Source organism: Manis pentadactyla, chromosome 1 (genome assembly GCF_030020395.1).
Source record: "Manis pentadactyla isolate mManPen7 chromosome 1, mManPen7.hap1, whole genome shotgun sequence".
Taxonomy (NCBI): Eukaryota; Metazoa; Chordata; class Mammalia; order Pholidota; family Manidae; genus Manis; species Manis pentadactyla.
In genome coordinates, this window is record NC_080019.1 from 233,699,081 (window position 1) to 233,714,183 (window position 15,103).

The following is a 15,103-nucleotide window of genomic DNA, read 5'->3' on the forward strand; positions in this document are numbered from 1 at the left end:
AGAGGAAGTTTGGCTGCAGAGCATAACTCCTCTTCTTGAAGCTAACTCTGTGGTACCGTGTTTTAGCCAGGAGGTAAGTGACTTGAACTTGGATATTTCAGCCTGCTTACATCAGTGGTACGTTGATTCTCTAAGCTGATGAGGTTGGGGCTCTTGGCTAAATCACGTGTCTTATGTTAAATATTTATCGTGTGTCTATATTACCAGGCACTTGTGCCAGGCCCGAGAGATGTTAGTACCCTATCTGTGGAGTTTATGTTGGGCCTTAAAATGGAGACTACACTATATAAAAAGACATTCTGTTGGGTTAAGATAAAAATGCTACTGCTTTTATGATTTAAACCAGAAATACTGTTAATCTTTATTTTATATGCCTGAAACCTGGTGTTGGTTTGAAGTGCCATTTAATATAAACCTTGACTGAGACAACCCATTGCTCACTGGGATGAAAATGTAGAAAATGTCTTCAGATCAAGACCGACTGGCCAAGTACTCTTCGCGGCATACACTTTGCCATGTTGAAACGGTTGACTAAGGTGGTAGTAAGCCAGCCAGGCGGGAGAGCAGCGGTGATGTGCCTCAACTGACTCATCTCCATTCAGTTTTGACATAACTTGAATTCTGTTGTCAAATCTGGCAGAATACCCCGTGGTTTAAAAGAACGTAGTTCCATCTTTACATATGTCGTTGTTCTACCAGAATACTGAGACTACAGTAGATACAAATAGCAGATGTAGAAATGGCCAAGTAACATGGACCATGCTTTCTCAGTCTCAGTTGCTCAGACCCTAAAAAGGTACGCATTTCTATCATTTCACACATATGGCATTTGAACTTCATTGTTAGTGTTTGCTGTGGAATAGAGTTCAGTAGAAGGACCTGATCCAAAGGGTTTAGTTACCGAAGTAATGTAAGGGGCCTCATTAGTTTTACATAAGCCATTCTGGGGGTGCACCAGAGCATTTCTGCAGTGTTTTGAAACTTGTACTTAAAACAAGTACTGTAGAAGTTGCTCTTTGGAATAAGCTGTTGAATGTTGGCCTTTATTTTTGGATTTCTCTCACAGAGTACTTCTCCCCTCTCTCCTCCTCCCTGCTCTCTCCACTAGTCTTCTCCAAGCTACTTGAAGGAGATCCTGGAGCAACTTCTTGAAGCCATAGTTGTAGCCACAAATCCATCAGGGCATCTCATTAGTGAACTTTTTCAGAAACTGCCTTCTAAAGTGGTAAGTGATACAACTAAAGACTGGTGAATTAAAGTGTTTGGTTTTTTTCTAAGTGCTGTAAGAATTTTATTAGTTCACAGTAAATAGAGTAAGGCTAGGGGACGGCACTGGAGGCAGCCAAGAGATCATTGCCTGGCCTCAGAAGCAGACACATGGGATATGTTCTATCATTTCACTTAGCCAGAAGGTTTTAGTTTTTCTTTTTTTCCTTGGTAATTGTTTTTGTTTGCCTTTAGTCTTTATTGTCAGAAAATGTACTTAAGTTTTACCATCTAACCATTCTAAGTGTACAGTTTAGTGACATTAAGCACATTCATATTATTGTGCAACAATCATCACCATCCATCTCCAGATCTTTTACTCTTCCTAAATTGAACCTCCATACCCATTACACAGTAACTCCCCATTCCCTCCTTCCCCTAGCCTCTGGCAGCCACCATTCTAGGTTCTCTCTATGAATTTGACTACGTTAATTACCTGGTATAAGAGGAATCATAAATATTTATCCTTTTGTGTTTGACTTACTTCACTCAGCATAATGTATTCTGGGTTCATCCATGTTGTCACATGTATGAGAATTTCCTCCCTTTTTAAGGCTGAGTGATACTCCATTGTATGTGTATACCACAGTGATACTCCATCGTATATATACGCCACAGTAGTACTCCATTGTGTGTACATATCACAGTAAGATTCCATTGTGTAGATATATCACATTTTGTTTATTCTGTTCATCTGCTGATGGACATTTGGGTTATTTCTGAGATTGGTAATTCTTAAATGTTATAATAAGCATCTAAACTAAACCTTTTCTTTATAAAAGAGAAGGAACATTCAGTTTGCTCAGGAGGCAGAGAGAGAGAAAGATAAATGAGTTCTTCTTAGCTCTCCTTGATTTCCTGATGATGGAGAAAAGAGACCTAATTGGTATTCTTCTACCCCAAAAAGGAAAAGGTTTTCTAAACAAGTGAGACTCTTTGAAAGTCAGGCCCCTGTGACTTCCCACCCAAGAAGCAATTAGCATAGATTCCACTTCAGCCTATGGAACTACAGAAATTTCTGTGATGTCAGCATTCTTTTATTTCTAGACAAGGATGTACTTTTAGTAGTTCACTACAAAGCAACCTAAGTGTCCATCAGTGGATGAATGGGTAAAGAAGATGTGGTACATATACACAATGGAATATTATTCAGCCATAAGAAGAAAACAAATCCTACCATTTGCAACAGTGTGGATGGAGCTAGAGGGTATTATGCTCAGTGAAATAAGCCAGGCGGAGAAAGACAAGTACCAAAGGATTTCCCTCATTTGTGGAGTAAAACAACGAAGCAAAACTGAAGGAACAAAACAGCAGCAGACTCACAGACTCCAAAAAGGGACTAATAGTTACCAAAGGGAAGCAGATGGGGAAAATGGGTGGGGAGGGAGGGAGAAGGGGATTAAGGGGCATTATAATTGACACATATAATGTAGGGGGGTCATGGGGAAGGCAGTAAAGCACAGAGAAGACGAGTAGTGACTCTAGCATCTTACTATACTGATGGACAGTGACTGAAGTGGGGTGGGGGCCGGGACTTGATAATATGGGTAAATGTAGTAACCACAATGTTGCTCATGTGAAACCTTCATAACAATTGTATATCAGTGATACCTAAATAAAAATAAAATAAGTAGTTCACTATACCACTCAGCTCCATTGTGATCATTTCCTTTTATCTCTACCTCCTTCCCTAGTCCCTGAATTTCTTAAAGACAAGGACTAGGCCATATTCTCTTTTGTGTCCCTGTCATGTATCTGAAATGCAGTATGTCATGGGTGTATAAGAGATGCTTGCTGACTGACAAATGACATGCAGCTTTCCCCATCAGTCATTGACAAGACTAGGTAATGTAAAGGTGTGTCTTGACTAAGTTGTAGGACAGTTATGAAACTAGAAATAAAGCATGACTGCTGCTATTCTAAGAATGGGTCTGCTTAGAAAAATATGATTATATTGGTGATACATTTAAAATTTTAAAGAAAACAGACATCCTCAAAATATTAAACATGAAATTACCATATTATCCAGCAATTGTACTTTGAGTCTATAACTAAAAGTGAAAGCAGGGTATCAAAGAAATAGTTGTACACCCAGGTTCATTGCAGTTTTATTCACCATAGTCAAAATGTGTAAGCAATCCATGTCTCTTAACAGATGAGTGGATAAACAAAATGTGGTGTATATACATATAATGGACTATTATTCAGCCTGTATAAAAGAATGAAATTCTGACACATGCTATAATAAGAATGAACCCTGAACACATTATGGTAAGTGAAATAAGCTCATTACAAAAGAACAGTCTTCGTATGATTTCTCTTACAGGTGGTCCTTAGAGTAGTCAAATTCATAGAGAACGTAGACCTGTGGTTTCCAGGGGCAAGTGGAGGGTTCATGTTTAAATGGTATGGCATTTCAGTTTGGAAAGAGGAAAACCCCTGGAGACGGATGATGGTGAGGTGATGGTTGCACAATAATGTGAGTGCACTTAGTGCCACTGAACTGTTGACTTAAAATGGTTAAATGGCAAATCTTACGTGTATTTTACCGCAATAAAAAATTGTAAGAAAAGAGTGTAATCTTTATTCAAGATCTGTTCTTACTCTGCAGGAGATAATCAATAGTGGTCAAGCCACCAAGGGTGATTTGGAGCAATCAAACATTACTGTCTAGTTCCCCCTTTCAGGGATACCATGCGGCAGGAGTTGGTTGGGGGAAGTGCTATCACATCCTGGTCCCACAGTGTGGAAGGGAGGGTGGTTTTTACCTTTCCTTGGTAAGTCCCTGCCAGGCAGGCCTGGCTAAGTGGAGAGGCAGATTGGGAATCCAGGGGCCCAACAGCTTGGATTATGCTGCCCAACCTGTGTGGCCTTGCCGTAATTTGTCTTCTGGACTGTTTCTCCGGAGTAGAATGGTGGAGAGAGGTGGCAGGGAGCATTTGGCCCAAGCAAAGAAAGGAGTAGGGCTAAGAAAGTGGAGGGAGGCAGGCTGAGGGGTCAGAGCGGTAGAGCTCCCTGAATGCTGCCCAGTAGTTGAGTGAAGGTGCCTCATCGTCATTGCTATTGTTTGGGCTCCAAGGATTTGAACAGAAGAGCCCAGAGAGCACTTGGCTGACTTCCCCTGACACCTCTCCCATCTGAGGAGACTAACTTTTGGGTTTTGATCCTAGTTAATTATTTCCTCTAAGGAACAAAACCTGTAGGAGAGGCTTAGGGTAGTGAATGCACTCTAGGCTTTGTGAAACCCTTCAAGTTCATTCCTCTGACATGTTTAACTTGTTTTCTTGGGATGAACTAATAGTTTGTAAGAAATCAGAAATTGCGTATCATTTCCTTTGTTTCTTTTGTTTCATTTAAAATGTTTTATTTTGAAAAAAATTATTTGAAATAAGTAGAAGCATGAAGTTTAACATTAAGCTAACAAATCTTGCAACCTCACTTCTTATAGATTCTTACAAATTTTATGTGAAGTAGGATATTAATTATATTTAGATTACAGAATTTAAAGAGCTTATAGCAAGTCCTTCAAAAACATTCCTCTATTTAGTACACATGGTGTGGGGAATCACAGGGAGAACAGTACAGCACAGAGAAGGCACATAGTGCATCTGTGGCATCTTGCTGCACTGATGGACAGTGACTGCATTGGGGTATGGGGGGGGACTTGATAATATGGGTAAATGTAGTAACCACATTGTTTTTTCATGTGAAGCCCTCATAAGAGTGTATATCAATCACACCTTAATAAAAAATGTAAAAAAAAAAACATTCCTCTACTTCATTTCCCCACATAGAATTCTTGGGACCTTAAATTTAAAATTGTGTGATTCTGCAAATTTAGAATTTTTTTAAACAATCAGTTGTGGTGTATTGTGTATATAATGATAACTACCAAATACTAACCCTTACAGCATGCTGTTGGGTATTTCATGAAGCTTGATAGAACCAAATTCTTTCTGCCTCAGATATAACCAACAGTGTGCGGTACAGCTGTGTCTTTAACCTGGAAACACAAAGCTGTTCAGTCGTTTAATGGATCGTCAGTGTGCTTCCTTGTTTTCTCATTAGCTGGATACAGCACTTACTAAGCATGCCTGGGTTTTTGTCTTCTAGCAATATCCAGACTATTATGCAATAATTAAGGAGCCTATAGATCTCAAGACCATTGCCCAGAGGATACAGGTATGAAGGGGACCGTATGTAACCATAAATGGTTTAGGGCAGATTAGCCTGTGGTCTTTTTCAAGGGCTTTTAGAAAACAGAGAAGCAGATGTCTCTAAGGGGTTGGTAGTGATACACGGGAAGTGAACTAGAGTGCCATAACTGATTGCTGCTCTGGAGGAAGCAGCGTAGTGTCCCTTTTGCATTTTTTTTCTGTAGGGAGAAAAGCAAAGTTTTCATTGGCATAGTACATCTTGCTCTGAGGACAAACATTAAAAAGCATTGGTTTCATGGACATTTCTGCTCATGAAAGGTACACTGGCAATAAAGGCTTTGTTGTTTATTTTTATCTGCTTCCAAATAGTTTTAGGATATCTCAGAATAAAAGCTGCCTACAACAGATGTGCAGTGTAAGCTCAGTGAAAACGAAGACGTTCTCCTTGTGCCCCCTCCTTGTGTCCGGCGGTGCCAGAATCGCCAGGTGCCTGCTCTGCTCTAAGTGCTCTCCCTGTATCAGCTGAGTAGTCCTCACAGCAGCTTCCTGAGGGAGATACTGCTAGGCCTGCTTTATAGATCAGGAACCTGAAGCTCAGAGGTGCCGCATCATCAGCTAGTAAAGAGACAGAGTTAGGATCGAACAGACAGTCTGGCTCCAGCGTTGTGCTCTCACCCCTACATTGTTACTGCCTTGCCACAGACTGGGTGCTTAGTGAGTGTTAATTGAGCGAATGAATGGCAGATCTAAAATCTGGTGATCAGAGGGTAAGGAAGGTATAAGCAAGTGAGCTAAATCTTACCAGAATCTAGTTTTAGGGTCCAACTGACGTGGGTCATTTTCCTACCTGTGCTCCTCACTAGCTGTTACTTTGGTCGGTGACTTGCCTGCTTCCTCTGCTGTGTGTCGAGTGTGTGGTGCCGCTCCACGGAGTCGTAGGGTCAGTGATCATACATGTGAAGCATCTCACAGGGTGTGGCCTTGGGCAGTGTGAGTTACTGATCCTCTGAGGGTTAGGAGGGTTCAGGACTCCCAATAGAGGAGCAAAGAGGGATGTTGAAAGTGTTCTGTGGTCTCACTGGGAAATGCCTCTGGACGCACAGTGGTGTGCCCGGAGGGAGAAACTTCTTGGGCTTCAGTTCTGAGAGAGTAGTAAAGAGCACCAGTATGGTGCCCTTGGTGCAGTTTCACAAAACCTTCAAATACAGAGTCCCTAATGTATCACCTGGTTTTAAGGCAGCCCAGGATGACTCAATTCCAGCCCAAGACCTGGAATTTAAATCCGTGGTCTAGGTGGAAGATGTTTCCATAAAACTGAAAAAACACACAATTAAACATGCCTTCCTCAGCCCCAGTCTTCTCTGTGTGACTGCTCACCTTGTCCTCTTTTCCTTTTGAGAGCTCCACAGAAGCACCTCCTAGTGCCAGCGCCCTAATCAAGATCTTGTCCTTTTATGTCCGAATTATTGCAGCCTTCTTTCCTACCTCTGATGAAAGGGTCTCGAATGCTTTCTGCATGTTGCTTCCTGACCCTAGTTTGCTTTCCGCGGTGTTTGCTAATGCCTGCTGAAGCAAGTCGCAGCATCTCGTACCAGCTCATCACTGATCGGCTCTTGCTAACTTACGCAGAAAGGGAGTCACTGAGAAGGGTATTAGATCGCTCATGGACTGTTGGGAAGGCAGCCTGGAGAACTAGCCTTGGAGAGTTAGGCAGAACTCACGGATGTTGTGGCACAGCTATGGTCACGACTGGTCTCTCTGGGGCCGATGCCGTTACCACTGTCCTTTGCCTCCATGGGCCCTGATGCCCGCTGCTCTGCTCCTAGACCGCTCTCCTACAGGAGTTAGGAGTGCCTTCCTCCATTCCCTTGCCGTTGTTTTGGTCCCTCAAGACTCAAGCATGAATTATTTCCCCTTGTCCTGGTGCCAGGCTTCTTGCAAAGCTACCATCTGCCCACTTTTACTCTTTGCTGAAGGTAGTTCCTCCTTGCCACCTCTACTGGGACTTGCTCCAGATAGAAAGAGTGCTCAGATGTTGGGGATCCCCACTTGGCAGATAACCAGCTCTCCCCTTAGCCTGGCTCTCTGGGTTCTGCCTCATTTGTCCTTGTCCTGCCTACACAGCCTGTACCTATGCTCTGCCCTTCCCCACTCTCCACCCTCCTCAATTTGCTTTTCTCACTCTCTCTGTAACGTGTCTGTTCATTTCTGTGTCCTTCTCATTAGTCTCAAGTGCTTTCTGCATGTTTGTGTGATTCTGCGAATTTAGAATTTTTTTAAACAATCAGTTGTGGTGTATTGGGTATATAATGATAACTACCAAATACTAACCCTTACAGCATGCTGTTGGGTATTTCATAAAGCTTGATAGAACCAAATTCTTTCTGCCTCAAATATAACCAACAGTGTGCAAATCAAGTGCCTCTTGCCTAGGGCATCTCCCTCTTCCCTTCCCTTTGTAAACAAGCAATTTTGAGTCTCCCTGAGTGATTTTGGATTGAGTAAACTTTAGATGTGCCAGCTCTCTCAGGGAGCCTGGTGCATAGTAGGCACTCACAGAATGTTACCCTCTGTCTAGACTGACTGATTTTATCTGAAGTGGTCCCTAAAACCAGAGGATTTTTATCTCACACTATTAAGTTCACATTAGTTAATTAGTATTCATGTAGTACTTAGAACATGCTTTGCACAGAATAACCATTCTGTGTTTGCTAAATTAACTTTTACCTTATTAGATTTTTTAAATTATAAATTTTATGAGAACAATGTAGCTCTGATTTTGTTACCTGTCTCAAAACTTCGGTGTAAACAGGCAATAGAAATAGTTTTTGAAAGAGAATGTGACTTTAAATATTGTTCACATGTGTACTGTCCAATAAAGTCTTGGATTATGTTGACAATTTAGGAATATGTGGAGTTCTTTTTTTTAAAGGTTGTACTGATTAACTCCCAATAACCATATATTTATACTTCATGTTTACTGTAGAATGGAAGCTACAAGAGTATTCATGCAATGGCCAGAGATATAGATCTCCTAGCAAAAAATGCCAAGACTTACAATGAGCCTGGTTCTCAAGTATTCAAGGTTAGTTTTTTGTTGTTTTCACTGATAACAGTAGATACTTTAACTTAGAGCCAAGAACGTTTATATAACAACTTTATTGGGATAAAATTCATATAGCATACATTTCACTCAAAGGGTACATGTTAATGGCTTTTAGTATATTCACAGAGATTTACATCTGTCATCCTAATCACTTAGATTCACTTGAATTTGCCTATTCTGGACATTTCGTAAATAGAATCATACAATATGTCATCATTTGTGACTATCTTCTATTACTGAGCATGTTGTAGGAAGTAAGCATGTTGTAGCTTGTGTCAGTACTTTGTGTTTTCATTGCTGACAAATACTCCGTTATATGAATATACCATGTTTTATTTACCCATTCATTGGTTTCTACACTTTTGGGTTGTTTCCACTTTTTGACTATTACATACAATGCTGCTATGAGAACATTCATGCGTAAGTTTTTATGTGGGCATATATTTTCATATTTCTTGGGTACATACCTAAGAATGAAATTGCAGGGCCATGTGGTAACTATATATTTAACTTTTTGAGGAACCACCACATTGTTTTCCAAAGCAGCTGCACTATTTTACATGCCCACTAGCATCATACAAGTGTAATTTCTCCATATCCTCACCAATGCTTGTTTTCCACTTTGTTTTTGTTTTTATTATACCCAACCTAGTGGTGTGAAGTAGTATTTCATTGTGATTTTGATTAGTATTTCCTTAATGATAAGTGACGTTGAACATATTTTCACGTGTTTAGTGGCCATTTGTATGTCTTCTTTGAAAAATGTCTATTCAGATCCTTAGCTTATTTTTTTAATTGGGTTAGCTGTGTTTTTACTGTTGAGTTGCCAGAGTTCTTTATATAGTCTGGACTTTAGGTTAGATTTATGTTTAACAAATATTTTCTCCTGTGCATTGTTTTTTTCACTTTCATGATAGTGTTCTTTGATACATAAACATTGATTTTGATTAAGTCCTTTTTTTTTCCTTTGGTTGCTTGTTCTTTTAGTATCATTTCTAAGAAACCATTTCCTGATCCAATGCCATGAAGATTTACACTTATGTTTTCTTATAAGAATTTTATGGTTTTAGCCCTTACATTTATCCCTTTGATCCATTTTGAATTAATTTTTGTATATCTGAGTTAGGTGTGAAGTAGGAATCCACATTCATTCTTTTACACGGGCTATTCATTTGTCCCAGGGCCTTATATTGAAAAGGCTGTTTCTTCCCTATTGAATTATCTTAGCACCCTTGTTGAAAATCAACTGACTATATAGATGTATGGGTTTATTTCTGGATTCTGAATTCTATTCCATTCATCTGTATGTCTGTCTCTATGCCAGACCTGGTTTGTTTTTTATCCACTTTTTAGTTAAATATTGATTTAGTCCTTTTATTTAAACCTCATAAATATAAAAAGCAATCTGTGTAATATAGTAACACAATACAAAATGACCACTTCATTGCTTTGCAATGCCCTCCTAGAAGTTTTGTAGACCTATAATGAACAGTTGCTTTTTAGAAATTTCTTGAGTTAATAGTGTATCATTGAGAATTTAGCAAAGGGTAGTACACAAAATCTTTTGGGAATAAAATCATTTAGACTTTCAGAATGCCGACTCAGGTACAGTTGCTTTTGGTAGTTAATTTTAACTTTTATCTTTCGTCTTTTAAGAAAATATGAGTGAAAATCAGGAATAAACCTTGTATTCTTTGTCTTTGATAGGACATTTTAATGGTATAGTACCAATTATTTGTTGATACAGTTATGAATCTTACTTCTTGGTCTGATTTTTTCCCTAAACTAAACTGTAAAGAGAAGGGAAACTTTGGAATTGATATATCTGTATGCTATTAATTTAAGCAGGTATACTCATCCTAAGTTTGTGTACATAGTCTTTAATCTCAGAAGTGTATGTTTGTTTCAGTTTTTAGGTCGGTGTACACAGGTAGAGTTCATTGTATTTCACCCCTGTTCACCATTAGATCTTTGTGTGTTACTGATTAATTGTGAAAGAGGTAGGGGACTTTTTAACTTATATATAATTATGAAGATGTTCTGGAAGCTTGCAGAAAGGTTAAAGGATGCATCTTGGCAGAACTGAATGTAAAGCTACTCCAGAAGGAAGGAATGCCATAGATTTAAACTGTTGTTCTTTTCTATACTTTTTCTAAGCCAAGTAATTTTATCTTGACAGGATGCAAATTCTATTAAAAAAATATTTTATATGAAAAAGGCAGAAATTGAACATCATGAAATGGCTAAGTCAAGCCTTCGAATGAGGTAGGTTTTAAAAATGTCTAAAATCCTTGTGCTTTTATTGTTTGTCAAATTTTCTAGATAGTGAAATCATTACAGTGGAAAATAAGATGCATGTTACATTTGAAGAGTGTAATTACAGTTGATGATGTATTTTGAAGAGAGTAGGCACAACTCTTACCCAGCCTCTTCACTGTAGCTTGAAGGGCTATATTTAAAAAACAATTTTAAAACTTTTAACACCACTACAGACTTTTATTGCCACATATATATACACATATATGTGTATACGTATATATTTGTATTTGCATGTAATATATATTACATATATAACATACATTATATGTGATAAATACATGTAATATCATATTTGTATATAATATGTACAATAGTATATATTTAAATTTGCAGTAAGAATATGTAGCCAGGTGTCAGGAGATCTAAAGTCTCTTCCTGGCTTTTCCTTGTGCTAGGACTCTGACTTTGAACAAGTCTTCCTCTAGGATTCCGTTTCCTCCTATCCTAAATGGAAAGTTTGAGTGGCTGCTTTCGAGGCTCTTCTGACCCTGCCGTTTGCCTCGTTACCAGTTCCTCTGGTCACTGCAGTAGGCATAAATTCTCTAGGACCAACTCAGGTCCATTCTCTTCTGCAGAATCATCAGGTTTTGGAAGCAAAGTCTGCTGCGCAGGCTCCAAAATATTTGAGAAATTCTGTTTAGAAAAGAAGAAATCAATCGTTTCCTTTTGGTTTACCAAACATTCCGATTTCAGCTGTCAATTTTCTGAGGGTTTTTTTTTTATCTTATCTCTGGGTAGGACTTCATCAAATTTGGCTGCAGCCAGGCTGACAGGTCCTTCGCATAGTAAAGGCAGCCTTGGTGAAGAGAGAAATCCCACTAGCAAGTACTACCGGTGAGAGAGTGAGTGTGTTTTAGTTTGAGAGCTGACCCACGTTTATGAGGATAGGCATAGTAGTGTTTGTTGATGGCTATCTTGAAGTAATCTTTTTTGGGTAGAGTTGAATTATTATGACACTTTGTTGTTGCATACTTTATTTAAAAGGTTGAGATGTTCTAATAGGCCTGACGTCACCTCTGGAGAATGCTCAAGCAGTTTGTCTCAGGTAGTGACAAATCAGTATTACCCATAAAATGTGTAGTAAGATACTACAAAGGTTTGTGTTCATAGTAGAATTTATTGTAAAATATGAGCATCTTAGAAGAGTAATTATGAATGAATCTTTGTTTTTCATAAAATAAGGAGTAATATTGCATTTAAGTAAAAAAAGACTCTCAAGGTCTACCTTAGGCTTTCTACCACCACTTCTAAGAGACAAAAAAGTGGTAGTCTTGGCTAAGATTGCTTATGGGGAATGTAAAAAGTACAGAGATAAATTGAGGAAGCAGTTGAATAGAAATTTTTTTTCTTTGATGTGAATGCTTTATTAATAGTTCCTATTTCCTGTAAAGTAACCAAATTATTATAACGTCTTTCCCTCTCTTCTAATTGCTTCTTTTTCTTTGCAGCAATAAAAGAGCAGTCCAAGGGGGTCGACTATCGGCAATCACCATGGCACTTCAATATGGCTCAGAAAGCGAAGAGGATGCTGCTTTAGCTGGTAGGCATTAGGTTATGACTAGTTAAATGCCCTCTCCGTGGCTCTTTCTGGTGAAGCCAAGTTGCAGTGATTTTGGTCCACCTGGGAGCTAGTCAGTTTTTGGAGTACATGCTCTTTGTTGCATTCTGATTGCACTCTTTGCTTGGCAAACTTAGCAAAAGCTCATTTTTTACTTTGGGTTAAAGCTTGTATCTGAGTAAATAAATACTCCTGCAGAAACAATTGGCTTGATCACCTTAGCACATCCTGGTTTCAAATCTATGATGACAAATAGTGAGTATGAGTGATGCCATCAGAAAATCCCAAGAAGACATTTATATTGTCTTAATTGTCTTAGATTTCCAGTCAGTGGCTTATATTTTCAGTAGGCTACTTTTTCCTCATCTAGAATTTAGGATTTAAAGGTAGATGTAAATTACAAGAAGAGCAGCATGGTAAATTGGCATTTTAACAAGGCCAATAAAGGGCAGTGGACGCTAAGAATCCATGTAAACGTACAGTTTGTTATTAGCAACCTAAAAAACAACCGTAAAATGTGTTTGATTTCATTGTCTATTTTAAGTATGATATATTTTTATGTTACTGCAGATTTTTTTTGTATATAGAGAGAAAATTTGTTTTATAAAATTATTCTGGCATATCTTTTGAATCTGTAATAAAGTGTGCCACAGCAGATTTTTCCAGCTATATCTTATTTTCTATTAAATCTTCTACAGAAATTTCATAATTACTATAGACTACTTACTAGAGTATGAATTTAATTTTTTGACATTCATCTACAGAATTAAAAAGTTTTTACTGAAATCAGGCCTGGCTTTATCAAAACTTGAAAGAAAATTTTATCTTTCATTAGCTTTGATTTCTGCTGAGCATAAAAGTGCCACATGTGTTTTGTTGTAGGTTTCCTTCTTACTTCATTAACCAACCTTATAGTAGCATAACAAATTGAAGGAGAACCACACCATTTACAAAACTCCTAAGAAGTATTTATTGCTTTTTTTCTATAAATAGTACCTTTGTCACAAAAAGAGTCTTATTTATCATTTAGTAACCTCAGCTCTTAAGAAAACAAAGTACATGCCACCCAACTTTGTATGTAGTAGACCCTTCAGGCTGTTGTTCAGAGACTCTTTAACCTTAAGATAGTCTAAATTTTAATATATAATCTGTTTGGTTTTGTACTTCCTGTTCCTGGAAACAATGTTGGGGTAGGTACAGTGAGCATAGTGAAGAAGGGGTAACTGATGATCTTGGAGCAACAGAAGGAGCCATGGGAAGAAGACATGGGAATCCAAAAAGTGTGGCCTGGCTTGAGGTGCTTCGTTTAGAGACAAACAGCACTGCCCGAGGCAGACGCACGGAGTCGAAGGGCAGCTGCTGCAGTCACTACCGGAACAGAAATGTGTAGGGACAGAATGGGAAAGATAGACAAAACTTCTGTTCCTCTCCCACCAAGATGAGATAAGACAAGAAGGCAAAAAGAGAGAAAGTGAGCTAAATAGAAAGCATAAAGGTGAGAGAAACAACCCCAGAATTGTACCAGACATCCTATCAGTGGTAATGCCCTAAATTTGCCAATTAAGACAGGTTCAGTGGGGTTTTTTAAAGATCAAGTTATATGCTGGTAACAGAGGTATCTTAAATATAAAAATACAGAAAAGTTAAATATGAAAGGATGAAAAAAGATATATCAGGCAAATAATAACCAAAGGTCATCACACTGCCTTCTGATAAAATGGACATTCAAGTAAAACATATTAGCAAGTATAAAAAGGAGTCACCTCATAATGATATAAGTTTTATTTCATCAGGAAGATAAGTTATAAAAGGGCTCATGATACGTAAAACAGGCAGCTGGAACGTCAAAGACAAAGTGAGAACATTTCCCTTAAGGTGGGAGCCCACTGCTGTCAATTGCTAGATAGGCTGGAAAGCCAGGGAAGACAGATTTGAATACCCTTCCTCATGTGGTATTTGTCCTGAAACAGATTAATACAGACTTACTGTTGTCTTAAAGCAACACACATTTATTCTCTTCAGTTCTGGAGTTTTTGGTAGTGTTCCTTCTGGAGGCTTGAGGGGATAATTCCTTTCCTCACCTTTTCTGTTTTCTAATGGCTGCCTGTGTCCTTAGCTCCTGACCGCCTCCTCTGTATCCACAGTGCAGCACTGCCCTCCGCATCTGTCAGCCCATCTCTTCCCTGGGACCTTCCTGCCTGTCGCTTTTAAGGACCCTTGTGTTTACTTTGAGTGCCCAGAGATAATCCAAGATAGTCTCCCAAACTCAAGATCCTTAATGTATTCACATGTGCAAAGTCCCTTTTAACACATAAGATAATAGTCATAGGTTCTATGGATTAGGACAAGGATGTATGGCTATTATTCAGCCTACCACAGCAAAACTGGTAGAGCAGACAGATATTCTACAGTTAGAGAATTGTTCTCGGGTTCACACGGCACATTTGCAGAAATTGACTATGTACTGAACCATGGGACAGATTTCAACAAATTTGAAAGATTTTATACACATTATTTCTGACCACAGTGCAACTATGATAGCAACTAGTAATAAATAGATAAAATTTTAATTTCTCTTTTTTAAAAAGAGTATTTTAGAAATTTAATTACCTGAAATAGAACAATAACAATAATGAATGTAATACATATCAAAACACTAGGGGTGTAGCTAAAGTGGAACTTCAGAAAGAAATTTAT

The 15,103-nt window shown here is 38.5% G+C and overlaps 1 protein-coding gene across 25 annotated transcripts in view; it reads left to right on the plus strand.

The window, feature by feature from the left end:
- Positions 1 to 15,103, plus strand: part of PBRM1 (polybromo 1) — a 105,931-nt gene that overhangs the window by 26,424 nt on the left and 64,404 nt on the right. For 22 of the 25 annotated variants that reach the window (XM_036878173.2, XM_057486604.1, XM_036878168.2 and 19 more), the window contains 6 exons: positions 1,109 to 1,225; positions 5,380 to 5,448; positions 8,410 to 8,508; positions 10,709 to 10,794; positions 11,587 to 11,682; positions 12,297 to 12,388. In XM_036878173.2, coding sequence (XP_036734068.1) covers positions 1,109 to 1,225; positions 5,380 to 5,448; positions 8,410 to 8,508; positions 10,709 to 10,794; positions 11,587 to 11,682; positions 12,297 to 12,388 — 559 coding nt within the window. Of the gene's footprint in view, positions 1 to 1,108; positions 1,226 to 5,379; positions 5,449 to 8,409; positions 8,509 to 10,708; positions 10,795 to 11,586; positions 11,683 to 12,296; positions 12,400 to 15,103 lie in introns of those variants that run through there. The other 3 variants (XM_036878175.2, XM_057486628.1, XM_057486653.1) reach the window with 2 other exon arrangements.